The following is a 20,727-nucleotide window of genomic DNA, read 5'->3' as shown; positions in this document are numbered from 1 at the left end:
TCCACCGAAGCACTAGTTTACGCGATGAATAGTGATTTCTGCACCAAATCAACCCCTATACTGGGTATTTACGCCACGTTCTTTTATCATATACGTAAATACACTAATTAGTTACACGTTCAGCTATAAAGCTCCAAAGTTGATCCAGAACAAAATTTCAAAGTCAAGTTTGTTACAAAGATTGTGCACATGGGAAATGATCCCTTTTACACACCATGCTTTTACGTGCTGAACACAAGTGTAACATCAATAATCTAAATTGTGCTCCGTGTTTGATATTTAGGGTTTTTTTTTTGCAAGCTGTTGTCAGTGGCACAGTGGAATTTAGATTTTTTTATTTGAGGTTGGTGCTTTCTGCAAATTGATGACAGAAATGATTATTTTGCTGCAACCTGCAGCCAGAAGTTTTTCCTCATCTTTGGTATGTTCTTCAGAAATTATTTCGATTGCTACTGTTTGCAATCAAATTATGTAACTTTTACACCCTTGCGTTCGAAGAGCATCCCAAAAGTTTTGCTGCCTTTTGTCGAAAACGTTTGTTAGTTAGCGCGTAGAGAATAGGATTGATTGCGGAGTTGGTCCATTGGACGTTCTCGGCAATATTCCAAGCTAAGTTAGGAACACATTCTCCGCCACAAAACGAGTTGGCAATAGCCATTATACCGTACGGCAGCCAACACGCTGCAAATATGCCTACGTAGATGGCGAGTTTCGTTGCGATCTTCAAGCTTCTTTTAAACCTGTCTGCCGACAATTGTCGCCGAACATCTTCGGGTAAGTTATTGTCGTTACTAACGCAGACTGTCAATGAAACTGAGCTGACTTCTGGTAGAGATGTTCCTTTACCTCTTTTATGTTGCTGGGTAAAATCTGCAGAAATGCTCGAAGAGAGATCACGTTTAACAGTGGCAGATTTGCCATATTCATTAGAAAGTACCTTCGACCGTGATGTGCCCTGATTTATTTTCACTCGGCGAAACTGGTTCCACTGTTTTTTGATATTCAGAAAGATCAGAATATTCAGGATAGCTATTCCACTTGCTGGTATTACACAGTTCATAGACTCAAAGATTAAGGGAGCAACGGGATGCAAAAGATATTCCATGTAACATTCTGTAGAGTAATCTACCATCTTGATTTTATTCACAATATACGTCCAGCCAAATGCGATTAGAAGCCAGTAGGCTGTCATGGACACCCAAGTTGTTGCAATGGCAATTTTCACTCGGTACAGCGACATGATTGATTGATACTTGAAATGTTTGGTCACCGCGTAGTATCGATCAAGACTGATAAAAGCGATCATGGCAATCGACATGTTGACAGCAACATTATCTACAACGCTGTACAGTTTGCAGACTATCTCGCCAAAGAGCCATCTGCCTGAAACAATCCATGATGCGTTGATTGTTAGAGACACCATACCGACAAGGAGATCTGCTATGGCTAGGTTCATGATGATGAAGTTCGCGGTTCTCCTCCTTATATCCTTGTCTTTTGCATACGAAAAGATTACCATGCAATTTCCGATGATTATTACTGCGATCAAAACTCCGTAGATAAAAAAAGTAGCAAGTGATGTTTGGCTGTCTTCAGATACTTCAGAAACGGAGTCACTGTAATCCCAGACAGCTTCAGTCGTGAGGTCCATGATCTATTGGAGAGTGGAGAAAGTATTTGGGAAATTAGCAAAAGAGCTAAAGAGCAAAACTATAAGTGAAGGCTCTTCCCGAGCATCATTTGCAATGGGCGTCCTCACACCCTGTCTTCAGTATGTAAATTAGATGGCATGACTACGGTTTCTACATAATTTTACAGTGTCCAACAAAAAAAAGAAACGAACATCGCTAAAAGGTTTTAAAGCCAGCAAGAATTTCAAAAGCGAACACCCACGTTTCCCTGGAATCTACAGGTTTTATCCTTTATGCTTAAATGCAAACAACCATCCAAACTGGAAATAAAGATATCGTGTCAATATTCTATTTACATAATTTCCTTTAATTTTCAGTAGGGCCTTGTCAGAGTGAATATCAATAAAATTTTATTTGATATCATTTCATTCGATATGCTTCCATTGAATACATTTGTGACATACATCTAAGAAGTTTAAATCCATGATCATGATGCATAATGATTGTTACTAATTTTTGAATGAATTTGTTTAGTTTATAATGTCACCAGAGTACTGTGAAAAAGTTCATAATCAAGCTCATACGTTTAGATTCCTAAATCAGTACTGTAAAACTTTCCAAATTTTGAAACCTCTTTTTATGTCTTTTGCAATAATTGTAGTCTCGTGTTTTGGTGTATGATGGTACACTTTGTTTTTCCAGCTGAATATTTATGTCCCACATAAAAACTCTAAAATATCTCAATTCATTAGATAGAAATTGTTGGTTTTAATACTATTCATTCGAATATTAAAAGCGGATCACTACGTGCGCCAAACTTACAACCGCAAATGCATCTAAAAATTAGAAATTCTGCTGTCATTTTTCGATATTCTTTCAATACTGACCTTGAATTTGATGAATACAGTTGTGTATAAATGAATTAGGGCTCCAAAATAATTTTTTTTTTTCTCTGATGATGCGACCACTAAAACCTTAACATGTGATATTTTGGTGGTCAGAAAAAAATTCACAAGAATTCACTTTGAATCTTAGGTGCTCAATTGGACCACCAAAAGAGAACTTTTCTGAACGTTTTGGTGGACCGACATATTCTTTTTTTTTAGGTCCTCGGGCTACTGGCCAACGCTTAAGTTGACCTATAGCCCTGAATTAGTCCACTTGTTGATAGTTGATAATAATAATAATAATAACAATAGTTGATATTTTTTAAAACGCCCTTTCCACTCGATAAAAGGTGCTATGAGATGTCATCCCTGATCGCCACAGGAGATAAAATATATGCAACAGTACAAGTCCAATGCATATTATGTGATATCAGAATAAGTAGGCTAAGAAAAACAGAAGTAAGAAATAGTTCCAAAAACGTTTCAAGAAGTAACTAGAATTTAATAAATTGAAATTGAGACAAAAGATTAGGTGAAGAGGGTAGTTGTAATTTACTAATTATGTATTGTGGATATTGAGAACATTATTATGATTATCATACTCACTATTTAGACTGTTCAGCCGCTATTCCACTTTTAGAAACCGTAGAAGACGAAGACTCTGCCGGGTTATGTACGGCAATGTGAAAGATGGCAGAGCTATTTGTACAGACTGCGTGACTCGGGAATAGTGCGTTTTACTTTTTAAAGGAGTCCATCTGCCGATTTTGCTTCTCTCTACGCAGAGTAAGAATCCAATCAAGCTTTGGTGTGATGTGATTGGCGGATAAGGCAGACATGCAATCATCGTTTCAATGTTTCGTATTAAAGGCATAATTCATAACAGAGAAAAAAAAATAAACAAGGAGAGGATGATAGTGGCTACTTCCAGGCGCAGTTCATGTCCGCTAAGTGTTGTCTGGAGAAACGATTTTTTTTTTCTGTCCCTTGAGACGCGGGAGAACAATTACTGCGGATTTCGATTTTGCCCTGAATGACTCGATGGCTCTCTCTTTTTTTAATAGCAATGTTGTAATAACGTGCATTCGAATTTCTCCTTTATAGTTTGCAACCTCCCTACCCCCCCCCCTCCTCTCCTTTAACGACATTTGCGTGTATTCGTGAAATGTTACGAATAATCTTTATTCATTTAGCTTCATTCATAATAGTACTTAATAGTCCTTCGAAACATGTTCAAAGCCTTGGGTGTTGTCGGCCTTTCATTTTCAAGAAATATGAACAAAAGAGTAATGGCTGTTACAGAATACATAACACCATTTCTGGATGTCAAGAACTAATATGAGGTCTCTATTTAATGCGCAGACGGTGTCCATGGACACTAGCGAAATAATTACGACTTTTGGTTTGGGCATTTGTAGCATTATTCCCTGTAGAAATGCATTTCCATCATTATGTTTAAACTAATTATTTCATGGAGAAGGAGGTTATTATTTTTATTATTCTTATTATCATCATTAGCGTCTGCTAATATAGCACTCAGGAAAGTTAAACAGTATGGGCTAATAGCTGGACCAACTTAGAGTGTTATGAAAACAAAAGCAGTAACAATTTCAAAAAAAAATAATGTGAAAGCTTTGAATTGGACTACATTGTTGCGACCCTGTAAAATATTTGGGTGTATTTTTAACGAAGAACTGAAATCAATCTGAACAATTAAATTGGTTTCCAAAATTAGAAAAAGTCAAAGTTATTCTAAAATTCTGGAGAATGAGAACTTTAGCAGAGTGTGGCAAAATGGTAATTATCAGTTTAGGTTAAGTACTACCCTTTCCAGAAAAGTTCATTACACGATAGAATAAAATGACTTATAATTTTCTTTGGAATTCTAGGAGAGAACAAATGAAGAGATTTATTTTACTAAATCCTATTGAAAAAGGCTGTTTGAGTATGTTTCATTTACATGCTCGATTTAAATCGTTTTATTTGTCTTGTTTCGCAAACTATCAAAATTGTCATCCGGATTCGCCATGGAAGTTTATGTTCAAATTTTGGATAGAGAAAGTCGTTCCAAGTCGACTGATAATGAAAACGTTTACTTTCATGGTGCAAATTAAGATATCTTCACGTGGATAGCATAGATGAAGTCTAAGGGTACTGAATTATTGTCTCTTGTCTTCAAATGCAGCTTCCGCTCGGGTTATGACGTGAAAATGTCCATGTCATCTGCGAATGTCGGCACTGTGAATACTAAAAGAGGAAGTCGACTTTGTAATCGATCTTCAGTGACTTTAGCCAGACGACTGTCGTCAGGAATCTTCTCGTTCTTATTTTAGACACATGGAGTTGATAAAAAAAATCATTCGACAATTCCAGTTGGTATAAAAATCCAATACATTATAATGTTTATGATGATTGTTGTTGTTGCAAGGTTCATACCAATGTGTACGGAGCTGCTTCTGACTAACCAGCTCAAAACTCACAAAAAGTATATAGGCGAAAGTAAATGTCCACTTTCCTACATACATGTAGATTAAAGGAGCAAGCTCTAAGCTTTAAAATTACATAATAACATGTTAGAATTGGACCATCCTAACTAACTCAAGAAGTGATTGAAATAGAGATAAGAGAGAGTGAGGATTTGCAGGTCTAGAAAAGGAAGAAAAGAGAATTTTAATATTCGAGTATTTAAAACTCAGGCGTGGTGTGCAGAAGTATCAATGAAGACGTGTTCTACTCCAGTATTTAACGGTGAAAATAGCACCTGCCCGAAAAAAAAGAAGAAGAAAGAAAGATTAATGGTCTAGAACAACTGCTAATATTTAGATATCAGTAGTCAGTTTTGTTTTAACCCGAGAAATTTTGACAGGATAGGAAGAGAAAAGATTACTCTTCCAGATATTAAAGACAAATTGAAAAACTTTGAGTCCGTCAACCCGAATGACATATTTTAGGTCCATAGTAGAGACTACTTATCTGCGACAATTTGTGGGTTTTGAGTTGTGGGTCACACTTGATGTTAGACGTGGACCAGGCTATCTCTGCGAAAAATTTAGAAGTTGAAATATGGGACTTTGACCTGTACCAATTTCAACGAAAACAGTGAAGGAAAAGTATTGTCATGTGCCTAAAAACTATGGCAATATTCCACAAAGCAGCGTTCTGATCAATTGACCGACAAGCTATTGATCTCGTGAATTTCATTTTCCGAACAAAAACACACATCTACAGACAGACACACAGACAGAGACACAAATACAAACGCATACAGACGCGCATGCCATCTTTATTAAGCCCACGATTTGAGCAATTTGTAAGATAAAGTAAAATACACTGAAGTACAATTTCCGTAATGTGACGATGGTGATGATAATTATAATGTAGATATTAATAACATTCACATCATAAGTCTTTCTGTTTTTAGAATTGTATAGAATCGAGCATTTATAAAAGGTGTAAGAGTGTACAATACACAAGTCAGCCATTAAGTGCACATAATTCGAGTATAAGATGAGCTGATCTAATAATATTATTCAAACAATTAGTCATAAGAATCGCCTGCATGTCCACTTTTGGTTAGGTGAGATTGAGTCTATCATAAATAATCTCTTGTCGGATGGATTTCTTTAAATCGAGTCATTACTATAGACCTCTTAATAATAGAAATATGGATCTCTTTAAAAAGTCATGCTATGAATGCCTAGTAAAAGCAAGCACACATTGTCTCGTCTATCAATGCTAAATACTATATAATATGACCGTGCATCACAAAACCAACAAAAAGTCGCGGCACCCATTTATTTTACGTGAGGACTCAAAGAAGGTGAAATGGGTCAACCGAGTCAATCTTGAGTTCTTCACATATTCTGAAAAAGCTATCTTTCTTCTACATAATCCTTCAGTTTGGGATCATGAAATGAATGGGAAAGTGTGTTTTTAGCAGTTTTTCTACAACCTTTTTTTTATGGGGGAGAGTAGAATGATCAGGTAAGTCTTGGAGACCCCTTTTCATTTCTTGAAATCCTTTGCACACTCTTCACTTTCAAGTCTTATAACTTTTGAAAGGATGCTAGTGCTTTGAAAGTTGGCATTAATCATGGAAAGAACGTGTTAATAGAATATATTCAATTTTAGCTTAATCTGATAATCCATTCATTGTTGTTGCTCCGGTGGTTTACATCCTGTGTTTTGTCCCTTTCATCGCACAGCTAGCACGGTTTGGTAAAGATCAAGCGCTTGAATACACCCTGTACTTCAGACCCTCTTTTGTCAGTTCACACTTTTCCAGAGTGTGTGCTTTCTTTCCAGTATTTAGATAGGTTAGGGGAGTCCATTTGAATTGAGTTATACATCATTTTAATGCTTAGAGTCTGCTCTTTGAGAATCTGCCCTAAACTGAAAATCCATGTCTGGCGACTTTTTGTTGGTTTTGTGATGCAGGGTCACATATTTACAAGACAAATGTCAGATGAATATCTGATAGAGAGAGCTGCAAAATACACTTTACGATAACATATATTTTTTTTCTTTTCTAGATGACAAATAGAGGCACATTCTCCAGCAAATCAGAATAAATGTAATAAATGGATGTAGGCTACATCGGAAAGTACATAATACGAATGCTGGCCTACATACACAGTCAGAGTACAATTGAATAACTGAGATGAAGCAATTATTCTTCTTATAAAGAAATTGCATGTTTCAGCAACATCACCAACGAAATTTTACCCTTGTTTGTTCGGTATTAAAGAGAGAATATCACTAAACGTTATATATAGGACCAACCAACCAGAGCCATGTAAATACAAAGAATATAAGCTGAGCACAGTGAAATGCAACGATTCTTACATTACTTTACATGGTTGTCAAGAATAATTGGACTTTGAAAAGACAGTTTCTAACTATTTTTGTGGCTCAGAAAAAAAAAAAAACAACAACCCGGCATTCGTAGACTGAGCTGTTGATAATTGTCAATCTGAAGCAGGAAGATGTCTGTAGATATTATATCGCCATTCAAATAAACAGTTTACTGGAAGAAAATTCAAAGATTTGTACTTAAATGCCACATGTGGAGTTCTCTTCTTTTCGTCTTTTCTTTTGTAATGTATTTGTTGTTTGACCTGATTTCAACGTTGCTGTGAATTTTACTGTGTAGTTTGTTCGTATTCATGCTTGTTTCAAACCAATTACAAATGATTATGAATATGATTACATACATTTACATCATAATATTTAGCTAGGGATCATTTATAACAAGGCTATTTTGGTGTTTCTCATGATTACTCCACTATCATATACATTATTACCATGTATTCTTGTTTGTCTGTGTGTTTTTTAACGCAAATTTGTAAGCCAATGACGAAAGTGGAAATAAATGGAGTAAAATGAAATGAATGAAATGAAGCATTTACTGATCATTTCTAACGATTATTTCATTCTTTCTTTTCATACAATATTACAGACTGTGACAAGAACTGGAAACGTTGGCCAATATGTGCAAGAAATGGATACTATTTCTATTGCTATTTCGGAGAAATTTGGGACAAATCACACCAATTTCCATAATACCTCTTTGATTTGAAGCAACAACAACACTTTTCTTTACTCAATTTTTTTTTTGTCATACATCGGCGAGTCGAAAACAGTCAATTATAATTTACGTGATTGTTTGTCCGCAATTTTTTATATATTTGGGGTCATGTCAATTATTCATTAGAAAAATCCACGAACAGCCTTTTGATAAAAGGCTTGCAGCTAAAATGAATTCGTCGCCCTGATTATGAAAACCTTACATACTTTTATAGGTTTGATGGACGTGTATACACGACTCTGTCTCAAAGCTGTCACAAGTCACTCAGTCTGTCTTTATATCCATCACACTTTCGTCTATTAAAAGCCGCGCTCTCCCGGGGTCATCCCACAAGACCGACACCCACGAGTCATACAGCCCACGAGTTCGACATTGAAAACAGGTCCATGAGTCATACAGCTCACGAGTCGCACAGCCCATGAGTTCGACACTAGGCATATAAAGCCTATGAGTTCGACGCGAGGTAAAAACAGCCCACGAGTTCGACAGATACAACACGGGGCTTAATGTGTCGGTCTTGTGGGCCTTGTTAGCTTTGAATAGTGTCAATCTAATGGCCTGTATAACTCGTGAGCTGTATAACTCATGGGCTATATGACTTGTGACCTGTATGACCCGAGGGCTGTATGACTCGTGGGTGTCGGTCTCGTGACGTGCACCCGCTCTACCTGCCGTGCCTGTTACAAAATGTATTGTGAGAAAATGATTTAAGTCATTTCATGATGTGATGCATGGAATGCACAAACATCCATTTTCTTGATCGGTAGCATAACTTGAAATAGTTCAGTTAGTTGCAAATATTGTGAACATGGGAGAAATTATCTCGTTGTTGCAAGTGTAAGCAAGTGGCAAGTGTAAGCTGATTTGATTTGAATGGTTATACTTATACCACGTTATGAAAGTTTCTTTGCTGGTTGTCGTTGTCAGGGGCATTTGGTGAGATGAATACTTAACTGGTCAGGACACCTTGATAATGATGCAAGGTGCATGGTTTTTACAACTTAAATTGGCAATGAAAGCTTTATCTTCCTGCAACTTGAATTTAACATTCCTAGCCATCTACGTTGAGCTGTTGAGAGCAAACACCTCTTTAAATAGATATTTTTTTAATTATGCAACTTTTACATGCTTGTTTTTGAAGAGCATCCCAAAAGTTTTGCTGCTTTCTGTCGAAAACGTTTGTTGGTAAGCGCGTAGAGGATGGGATTAATTGCTGAATTGGCCCATTGCACATTTTCAGCAATATTCCAACCTAATTTAGGAACACAGTCGACGTAACAAAACGAGCCCACGATAGCCATCAATCCGTAGGGCAGCCAGCATGCTGCAAATATACCAACATAGATGGCGAGTTTCGTTGCGATTTTCAGGCTTCTTTTAAACCTGTCTGCCGACAATTGTCGCCGAACATCTTCGGGTAAGTTTTGGTCGTCCCTGACGCAAACTGTCAGTGAGACTGGGCTGATTCCCAGTGGAGAAGTTCCTTTACTTCCTTTATGCTGCTGGCTAGAATCTGCAGAAAGGTTTGAAGAGAGCTCGCCCTCAACAGCAGATTTGATCCTTTCATTGAGAAGCTCCTTCGACGTTGATGCGCCCTGATTTATTTTCACTCGGCGAAACTGGTTCCACTGTTTCTTGATATTAAGAAAGATCAGAATATTCAAGACAGCAATTCCGCTGGCGGGCACAATACAGTTTATAGACTCAAAGGCCACAGAAGCAACGGGATTTAGGTGATATTCCATGTAACATTCAACAGAGTAATCAATCATCTTGCTTTCATTTACAATATACGTCCATCCAAATGCGATCAGAAGCCAGTAGGCTGTTATGGCTACCCAAGTCGTTGTAATCGCTATCTTCACCCGATGCAGCGACATTATTGACTGGTATTTGAAATGTTTGGTCACCGCGTAGTATCGATCAAGGCTGATAAAAGCGATCATGGCGATCGACATGTTGACCGCAACGTAGTCTACGACGCTGTACAGTTTGCAGACTATCTCGCCAAAGAGCCATCTCCCAGAAGCTATCCACGATGCATTCATTGTTAGCGACACCATACCAACCAAAAGATCTGCTATCGCTAGGTTCATGATGATGAAGTTTGATGTTCTCTTCTGTATATCCTTGTCTTGTGCGTAGGAAAAGATTACCATGCAATTTCCAATGATTATTACTGCGATCAAAGCAACGTATGTGAAAAGAATAGCAATTGAAGTCTGGTTGTCTTCGGTTACTTCAGCAAGGGAGTCACTAGTATACCAGATATCTTCAGTCGTGAGAGCCATGATCTATTTTGTATAGGCGAAACATAAAAAGAGCAGAAGAATTTAGAGGCGCGGGCCTTCCCAGTACTTTGCAATGAGCGTTTTGTGTGTGTTTTGTGTTTTCACTTACTGCCATAAATAGTTTTATTTTCACCTGCGTCGCTAAACTTCGAGTTTCCAGTTTAGAATTCAAACTTTGCATTTCCGGCAGCCGATATTATGTTTTGTTGTAATGCATCCCATGATAACCTGAAAGTCTGAGGTAACTTCTCTATCACTAAATCGGAAGATTTACCGCAGGAGAAGTGGATTTATTAGATGTTGTAATCAAATAGTGAAAAGAATGCACTACTTTTAAAGGTATTGTTTACCATTGGGAGCAGTGATTCAATAAATGTTCGTGTTATCACATTTGATGCATATGTGTATAGGTCAGTTGTATCACAAAACATCCTAGCATATTATTTTGCAATAAAGCTTAAAATATAAGGAGATATCACTATCTTTCTCAATAAACCATAACTGGAGACGGTTTAGTCTGGAAACATTTTTTTATCATAACTATTGTTCACATTTTGTATGTCTAACAATACTTAACATCGATTATACTGGTTCAAATATTTACATTGGTTGTTTCTATCCTTAACTCACATTTAGAACTATTTTGAAGCACTAATGCTGGGTTTCTTGCTACATCTGCAAATGGTAGATTATGCCTCTAAGGGGAAATATCGATAGCAATTTTACATTATACATAACAAAAAAAAAAGAGAATAGGAAACATACAGAGAGCGGTTGAAGGTGACATTCGCAGTTTGGAAATTCGAAATCTGTTTATACAGGTAATGATAGGGGCCTACATGATACTCACTATCCACGGATAGCACTTATAATCACTGTTCACCAAAGCAGCCGTCGGTGTGGACTCCTCCGGGTTACACTGCTTGACTCTTGAGAGATGATGGAGCTATTTCGTACAGAATGCTTGACTCGGGCAGATTCGTCTTACTTTTAAAAGGAATCCATACATTTTTGTCAAGCCTTCTCTCTGCCCAGCGCAACAATCCAAGCTAGTCTTGAGGTGATGTGATTGGCGGATAAGGCAGACACGCAATCGTTCAACAAGCATACTTCACAGCAACGGGGGGGGGGGGGGGGGGGGGGGGGGGGGGCAAGTAAAAGTTATTGATGATCACTTCCAGGGCGCAGTTTATGGCAGCCAAGGTTTGTCTGAAGGAATGAACTTTTGCCTATTACTTGCGAAGCAAGAGAACGATCATTGTAAATTTCAGTTTTGAATTTTTGAATTTCTGAATTTGATTTGATAGCTCTACATTCGGAACGATAAAATGACTGACATTTTTTTTTTCTCCCAGTTTGCAAGCGCCCCTCCCCCTCCATTTCTAATGACATTGGATTATGCATTTTAATTTATGCGTGAATTGTTAGAAATGCTCTTTATACATTTTTTGTATCAATTTTATCTTTTTTAGCTAATCTGAGCCGAAGGCTCAAGTTAGGTTTTGTGCCAGTTATCCTCCGGTGCCCGGTGTCCGTCATGCGTCGTGAGTACATTTTTTTTTTTTTACGTTTTCAGTCTTTTCTTGAAAGTCCCTCTGTTAGGATTTTAACCAAACATGGGAGGTAGCATTAATTTTGGGATAAGATCTCAATTTAATCAAACGGGGGGGGGGGGGGGGGGTGGGGGAGGGGAGTGGAGGGGGAGGGGATCAGAAGTATAAGAGCAATGTTAGTTCTGTTGAAGAAGTACATCGGGGACTGTGTCTTTCAATTTTGTTCATAGCGGATCAATATAGGTGCCCTCAAGGGGCGGGGGCAAATTGGAGCCAAATTCTCACATTTTCATCTTCTTGATGGAAAATACATATTCAATTCTTCACCAAAGTTGGCAGGATATTTTGCCATAAGATGACAGAATATCATATTTGTACAAGTGGTCTCCATGGCGCTACTTGGGGGCCCCAGGGGCCCCCGGAACCCCTTTAATAATTTGAGAATCTTTAAAAGTTGTGTTCCGTAAAATCAGAAATACGCTGAGTAGGCCTAAATACAGTGTACATTAGTGAATATAATTTCAAATTGTTGTTGCTGTTGTTGTTGTTGTTTTATGGATCTTCTTGTTGAAAACGGATGGTCAAATTTTCTACAAACTTGGCAGGTATGATCAGTGTGACAGAATATACAAATGGACACTCTCCGGGAGGTTCTCCAAAGCTCCCCAAATTTGTTTCATTCTTTTTGGGTATATATATTAGTCTGCAAGAATGCTTGGACGGTAAAGTTAAGATACTCAGGGGTGCTCGAGAGCCCCAGGGTATCTCGTTTCCTTTGTGATTAATTATTGTTCCCACTTTTTCTTTTTCATTCAACATTTACGTGCAAAGCAAACGTAAGAAGTTTGACATGCACACCCAGGAATACGTTTTCTAAACCTTAACTGGCACAAAGAAAGAAAAGTAAAGAAGGGTATTATGAAGAATGAAAAGATGAAAAGAAAAAGAAATTGAAAAAGTGGAATTGGAAATGAACAAAGAGTAAGAAGAAGTTACATTGTGCTCACGAAAAAAATAGTTAATGGTCCTTAATGCAGCTCAAAATCAGCTTTAATACACAGAAAGATGTTTCTGGTTGTTGTTCTCAATGAACATGAACAAACATGTAGGGCCTATACTAATCATGCGAATATTATTTTTGACTTCTGGACAAGAACATGAGGTCCTCTTATTACGCATGATAGTAACTACCTGTCCTTTAGCAGAGTAGTCGATCATATTGCGGCGTTTATAGCGTTAATCGCTCTAGAAATGTTTTTTTTTTGTCACTATAAACAAAACTTTCAATCAAGTTCTGCAGTAAGCTGCTACAGAATTTATCGTATTTTGTCCTTAATCATTAGAATTAGCCTCGTTCAATACGGAATAGTGTTACCTATCTTATTGGGGAAGAAAGATGAGCCATATTGGTGAAATTCATCAAACTTTATTACCAGTAAAATTGGAAATTGGCAATTACACACAGAAATATTGTCTTTCATATTTCAAAATGAGTGCCGATTTAAGGATATTTTTCTCTTTTTTTTTATAATTCTGAAATCGATATGAGACACTGTATGCAACCAAATCACAATTAAAACGAAAGAGAAGATATCGATTGATCCATGAAATGCTGGCAAAGAATGATATAGATGATAAAACAATACAGCATCAAACGACTGGTCTCTAATACTCGATAGGCTAATTCATTATTCGTTTCCAATTTGCATATTCGAAGATAATGGCTCTATATTCACCCATGCTGGAGGAGCCTAGGTTCCCGAGAGAGAGGGCTAAAATAATTATATCGAATGAAATACGCTTTCTTTACACGGCATATATACGATGAGGCGTCTCTACCAATTTTTCATGTGAAATGAAAGACACACACACAGACACAGACACACATACACACACATTATTTATTTCAATTCTATATATGATAATGTTCACATTATTATTCCTATAAATAGTCTGCATTGTATAGCTTGTTTCTCTTTGTTTTTGTTATTTTTTTTCTAGTAGATACAAGAATCCACCATAACCTGATAATGTGTATAATGATTGTTGTTGCTGTTAGTATCATACCAATATAAGATATATGAATCTATTCCATGTTAGACGAGGACCAGCCAGGCTTCCTCTATGTCTGTATATGGGGAATTGAGAATGTTCATATAGTTTATCATACTTCATGATAATATTATGTATTTTCTACACAATGACCAATAATTGTGTAATTTATACTTGTTACGGTTTTGTGGACGAATGGAAATAAATGTCCATTGAACTAGTCCACTATGAAAGCAGCAAAACGGTCATCTGACCTGCAAGTTAGGTTGCTCTTATGAATACCGTTTACCGAACGCATTTGGCAGAGGGAAAGACACACACTCACAAACACACACACACACACACACACACACACACACACACACATGATAAGTGGACGATTTGAATACATTGTAAGATAAAGAAACATTCTTAAATATGATTTCCGCATTATAACGGCAGTAATGTCAAGGATTATTTATTCATATTATATTTACGTAAGTAAACACATTCCAAATCAATTTGTTTCCATACCGGTTGACAGATTAGAGCGTTTACAACAGGTGCAAGAGCGTAAGCCGGCTTTTCGGTGTACACATTGATGGGGATGAGACGAGCGGATCTACAAATTGTATACTGTAATTCAGTGGACTCCAGGGGGGCATTTCATGAAGTGTTTTGGTCGAGCTTTTTTCTGACAAACCGTTACAAGCTTCTGAAATCCATGCATCTGATTGGCTGAGAGCAAATTTGTCCGACAACTTTGTCGGACAAAATGCTTCATGAAATGCCCCCTGATGCCCACTTCACAAAAATGTACATCCACTATGCCCATGCACTACTGGTTAGGTGAAAATGAGTCTACTTGAAATAGCCTCTCGTGTGACGATTTTTTAAAATTCCTTAACATGATTATTCTGTACTCTTGTAAGCGTTATGTATATATTAGTTTGTATTACTTGATATGGATATAAAATCATTTGAATGTGAATTTGAATTTGAATTAATGTAATGTTCTCTTAAAGATTTCTATTCTATGATTGCCTTGTATCCTCGAGCAACAATCGTTTTTTTCTAAAAAACAAAACAAAACCAAAAAGCAACAACCCCCCCCCCCTCAAACTGTAGATGTCAGGTAAACATCAATGACAGAACAACTTGTCATAACACACTTTACTATGTTTAAACTTTGTAAATGTCAAAATAAAGACACATTCTCCAACAAAACAGAATAAACGTGTTAAAGGGATGTTAATATATGTATATGCATGTAATAACATGAAGAGCTTGCTTCCAAAAGGCGCTAAATCCATTGAAAATGATGGATTGAGACCCTATTGAAAGCAAGCTCTTCATAATATATATATATATATATATATATATATATATATATATATATAACACAATGTGATATAATTATACAGAGATACAATTATACAGTACAAGAGAAGGGTCAATGTAAGAGAATGTCATCGTAAGAGACGGACGTGTTTTTGTCTCGGCTCTCGCCACCCACCACAGTCCAGTGAATCCACACAGCTAAAGTTACTATGTAACTTTCTAGTCTTCCACTCTTCGGCTATAGTTAAGCATGTCTGAGGATTGTAGGACCAAAACGTACAACCTGAGAAAAACCTACGTGGCAAAAAGCAACAAAAAGCCAGAGCCAACTACCTCTAAACGTCCAAAAATGCCTGCGAAAAACTCCTCTGCTGCTAGTCACTCGCAGCTATCGCAGTCCTCGAACTCGTCTGTGGACCAGCCGCCTCCCGTCCAAGATGAGTCGGCAAGAGCTGCCTCCGGACCTCCCCCGGGATCAAACACAACTGCGCCCGAATCCTCGTCTTCACCTGAGCAGGCCCCCAATGTCTCCACGGCTGTCTCCACGGCTGTCGCTCCGCCCGCTGCCCCTGGCAACCAGCGGGAACAATCAGTCCCTGCCTCTGTCACCGGTATCTTCAATGAACTTAAAGGAATGTTTACCAATTTATCGTCACAAATGACAGCTAAGATGGATTCTGTTCTCTCTGAAATATGCGCTGTTAAACATGATCTTGCTGAAACGAAAAGGTTCGTCGCAGACATCGAAACAGCAGTCAATTTCAACGCCAGTCAAATTACAACAATAGAAAAGGAAACGATCCCGAAAATCAACGACGAAATGGAAAGAAAGATAAGCAACGTAGAGGAAAAGCTGATCCTGCTAGAACTCCACCAAAGAAAACAGAACCTTCTCATCTACGGGATGCCCGACGGCAAAGACGAAGACATCTACAAGGTCGTTGCGATGGTGATTTGCCATTTTCTCAATGTAAGTCCGGAGGAAGCACGAAATATCCCGATTATCAACGCCCATCGACTGCCCTCTGCTCGACGGGATTCTCAGCCCACAGGTCCCCGTCCAATCATTGTCCGATTCTCGCACATGGCCGATCGAGACGCCCTTCTACAGGCTTACGAGCAACCGAAACGCGGACCAGGACCTTCTTCGAGTCATCAGCCCGCCTTAAGCGCCGCGTCAGCCCACCCAACCCTACCTTCGCCATCAGCTCTGCCAGCCTCACCACCTGGTCATTCAACTGCTCATTCTCGCCCAACACCCGCGACTTACGCTGCCAGAGTCGGTCCACAGCCCGCGACTCATCTTCCCACGCTCGATTTTTCCCGGATCACAATCCGGACCGACCTACCGCCCACAATGAAGCGCGAGAGGGGCAGGCTAGCCTCCATTGCTTTCAACCTTCGCAGAGAGAAAAAATTGTCGACCCGTATACGCATTAATGGAACTCAAGTGTTCCTGCAGACCCGCCAGACGAAAGCCGGTGGCGGCCCGCAGACTCCTTGGACTGTCTGGAAAGAGTAAGAGTATCCGTTGCACATTTTTCTTTTGGATTTGTTTAAGAGCAATCATTCTATATCATGCTACCATTTTTTTTTTTTGGTACTCGCTCAGTTTACCTCTTGTCATAGTGCTGTTCGCCATACAGTTTTTGTACTCATGTCGAGGGTGTTTTATGTTTAAAAAGTGGCAAAAATGTTAGTATGTTAAATTTGTAAGTTTCATAAAGTTGATAATATATTGAGAAGTATTACGGGAGGTTTGGGCTGCATGCCCGATTGCTTACTTTTTTTTTTTCAAAACAGCTATCATGTATGCAACATTGCTGATAATATATCTTGAACTGTATACACGGTGCACCCTTGTCTGAATAAGCAGCAGTTTTCTTTTTTTTTCTTTTTTTTTTTTAGCCAAATGCTCAGCTTTGAACGATAAGAGTTAAAGTGTTTAGAGTTAATCCCAACTAATGTGTTTTCTTTTTTCAGTATGCTATGACTATGCTTCGCGTTTTATGTAACTGCAGATGCTGCCAATTCAAGTCTCCCTGATTCTTCGACTGGAGTCTCCCTGATAATTGTCATATTCTGTTTATATTGAAATCAGAGAACATTAGAAAATCCCTGATTTGGAAATTATTTTCACCCATTGCAATACATGTAACACACAAATATTTCCCCGATTGCCATGTGGAATCTCACTGTTTTGGATGCGTGAATGTAGGCAGATCTGTAGTTGCATTTTGCATTCATTTATTTATTTAGATTTTCACCATGCTCTATCACTCTAACTGTGGTCGTTTGCATTATTTCAAATGACTGCACAGTGCCAATAATAATAATAATAATAATAATAATAATAAACAATGTTTATATAGCGCTTTTTCTAAACAGACACAAAGCGCTTCAACAATTGCCAATCATGATGTTCACTCCATTATGCTTGAAATTGGTCTTGTAACAAAAATATTGTATCGCAATGGCGTATTTACTGCTTGCTTCACCTAGTAAGATAAAGCATTATACTGCATAGCGTTTATGACAACACCCATGAATTAGAGGCCTTGCTTCTTTCCTCTCCTTATATTTTTGTTATTGTTGGGGGTGCTAATTTCGAACAATATGTTATGGTGAAAGTGAAGAGGAGGGAGAAAAGAATTTACGTACACAGTGTGGAAGGCAGGTGTGTATTTTCCTACTGATGTAAAGCTCTGCTCCATTTTCATGGAGAGAATTTTTACTTCCTTTCATTACTCTCCTGTATAAAGTGAAATATTGAATGAGGAGATCAGATATCAATTTTTTCTTCAAGCCACAGTATATACGAAAGACTTCCGGTTACAATCGGCTTTTGATGTTCCTTTCTCTCCTCTTCCTCTTTTTCTTTCGATTCCACCTTTTCTTTCTGATATAGGGTTTATCTATTTGACAATGTTGCAGAGATTAATTGTTATATCGGAGTGTATATCTAAGATGTGTAAATCATATCTGATTATAACTGATTACTTTGATTTTGTGTTAATACCTTCCAGTTTGTCTTTTTTCAATTTGCAACATATATATATATATATATATATATATATATATATATATTTTTTTTTTTTTTTTTGTTCTGGGTTGCGGTTTTCTTTTTCCTTTTCTTCATTTCTTTATTCAAATGACTGGTCTCGTTGTGTCATGTAGCAAGATAATTCTCATTCATACTGTTTTTCAGACCTTTTAGTGTCTCTGGTATGGGTTGAGATTCTGTGACCTTTTAACGAAAGTTTGTCCTATATAGAGATGCATATCATATTGCTGCATGGCCCAGAGTGTCCCTTTAAGAGTCAGCCCTGTTTGTTTCGTGTTTCGGCTGCTCTATGCATTCATACTGTTATTTGATGTAGCCATACCGTAAGTTGAGCGACCTCAATAAGTGTATTTAAAGTTAGACTGGAGCAAGTATCATGCACCAACTTTTTTCACATTCTCAAACAAATCTGCTTGTTACATTTTTTTGGGTGCGTGTATGTCTATACCCATGTTGAGAATGTAATTTTGCACATGTTTGAACTCTGGGTTTTTTTTTTCCTTGATGGATTTCCCTGACTTTCAAGACACAACAAGCAATGTATACAATGTACTTTCATTTAAAACTACATGCAGAGTATGAATGCAGGTAATTTTGCACATGTTTGAATATGGTAACTGTCGGTATTTTGTCTGCATTGCTCGAGCGTCTCCTTGAAGGGATGGTACAGTTTCGGTTGGGACTTATCCTTTTCTATTCCTTTTTTCTCTCTTTCTCCTAAAATTAAATGATGATGGAAAGTTTTTTATGAGATGCTTTTTGGTTTTTCATAGGGTGGTTTCTGGGTATCCTGGAAAAAGTTAAAGGCTGAATCTTGGCTGATGCTGCGCCGTCCCTTTAAGAGCAGGTCTTATTATATAATTGTTCTGCGTTTCGGGTGCTCAATGCATTTCTGCTGTTTTTTAATGTGTCTTACGTATACTGACATAGCTTGAGTAACCTCGATGAACGCATCCTTTGTTAGTTTGTTGCTAGCAGCCACCTGCCATGTGAACATTTTCCCCGTGTATTCTGCTTATGCTTTCCAATTTGTTTGTTGAACCGGGGTGTTTGTATGTTCAGGCCGTACATACATATTCGCGAGATGACTGTTACTCCCAACTACCGGATAGGTGTCCGATGATTTTCAGGCATAACAACAATCTAGTATATAAATCAGATTCCTCTGTTCCAGATTTCTGTGTAATTTTCTTTCAACCTTCCATGAAGATCATTCACACAGGCTAACCGATTCTTTAGTGCTTTTGTATTACTCTCTGCCTGCATGATATTGTACAGTTTTGGTGGTCGTCAACCCTGCTCCAGATTCCTCCACCTTATGGTCATGCACAGTCTCTCTTATAGTCAAATTACGCACTTAGCACCCACAGCTGATTATTCTCAATACAATCATGTCAGTTGCCTATAATGTGTGTTATTGCTATGCGCATTCATGTTCTCTTTAGTTAAACAAACTGTTTGATACTTCAGGTGCTCCAGCCTACTTTAAGTCCACATTTTTTCTTTACACTGGCAATCCGATCTATCAATGCTTTTATATCATTCTCTACCTACATTATAGTGTACAGTTTTTTGTGGTCGTCAACCCTGCTCCAGATTCCTTCTCCTCTGAGTCATGCATAACCTTTATTGTAACGTATTATGTACTTAGCACCCACAACTGATTAGTCTTGTTACACATCCGTTGTCGATAATTCCGTGTTATCACTATGTAAATTCATGTGTTCTTCAGTCTAACAAACTATTGAATACCTCAGGTGCATTAGCCTTTTTTTAGCCTCCTCGAACACGCCCGTGTTATGTTTGTTTTTGTCCTGCCACCTGTTGTTCTATTCTAGTGAGCCCACGTCGAATTACATCAATGACTTAAAGTTGGATTATTCAGTCACCGAAACCTGTTATGTTTATAAATCCTTCCCCATGTCTTCCTTGTATATTGATTACGCATAACGATGAGTCTCTACAACCCGATTGGCTAAAACATCGCACCGCTTACAGCATAATGGGAGTCTTTTAAACCCGATTGGTTAATACCTCGCACCACTCACAGCTTTCTATATGCGTTTAATGGTAATTTTTACTCGGCCTTGGTTTGCGATACTGTCAATGAGTTGGCGTGACATGTTAGGAACTCCCATGCGTGTGTACCCGCAATGTCACATCTTAATTGCATAGAATAGGTTATATGGGTGAATGCCCTTGTTTGAGAGGCGTAAAGTGTATCACACGAATCTTATTTCTAATAGCAGGACGCTGAACTCGATAGTTTTGTCTTTCAAACAGGTATTTTTTTTTAATTTTTTTTTTTCATATCCTGTCTTCCTTTTCAACATAGTAATTCT

The 20,727-nt window shown here is 37.9% G+C and overlaps 1 protein-coding gene across 1 annotated transcript; it reads right to left on the bottom strand.

Annotated features, from left to right (window-relative positions):
• Positions 1-478: 478 nt before the first annotated feature.
• LOC139730147 (histamine H3 receptor-like) lies at positions 479-1,456 on the bottom strand. Its single transcript, XM_071641047.1, has one exon. It carries the CDS (start codon positions 1,454-1,456, stop codon positions 479-481), a length of 978 nt encoding a protein of 325 aa, XP_071497148.1.
• Positions 1,457-20,727: the final 19,271 nt, after the last annotated feature.

Source organism: Diadema antillarum, unplaced genomic scaffold, assembly GCF_040938485.1.
Source record: "Diadema antillarum isolate AM-2024a unplaced genomic scaffold, OU_Dant_1.0 seq00000293_RagTag, whole genome shotgun sequence".
NCBI lineage: Eukaryota > Metazoa > Echinodermata > Echinoidea > Diadematoida > Diadematidae > Diadema > Diadema antillarum.
This window is presented reverse-complemented; position numbering and strand designations above follow the sequence as displayed.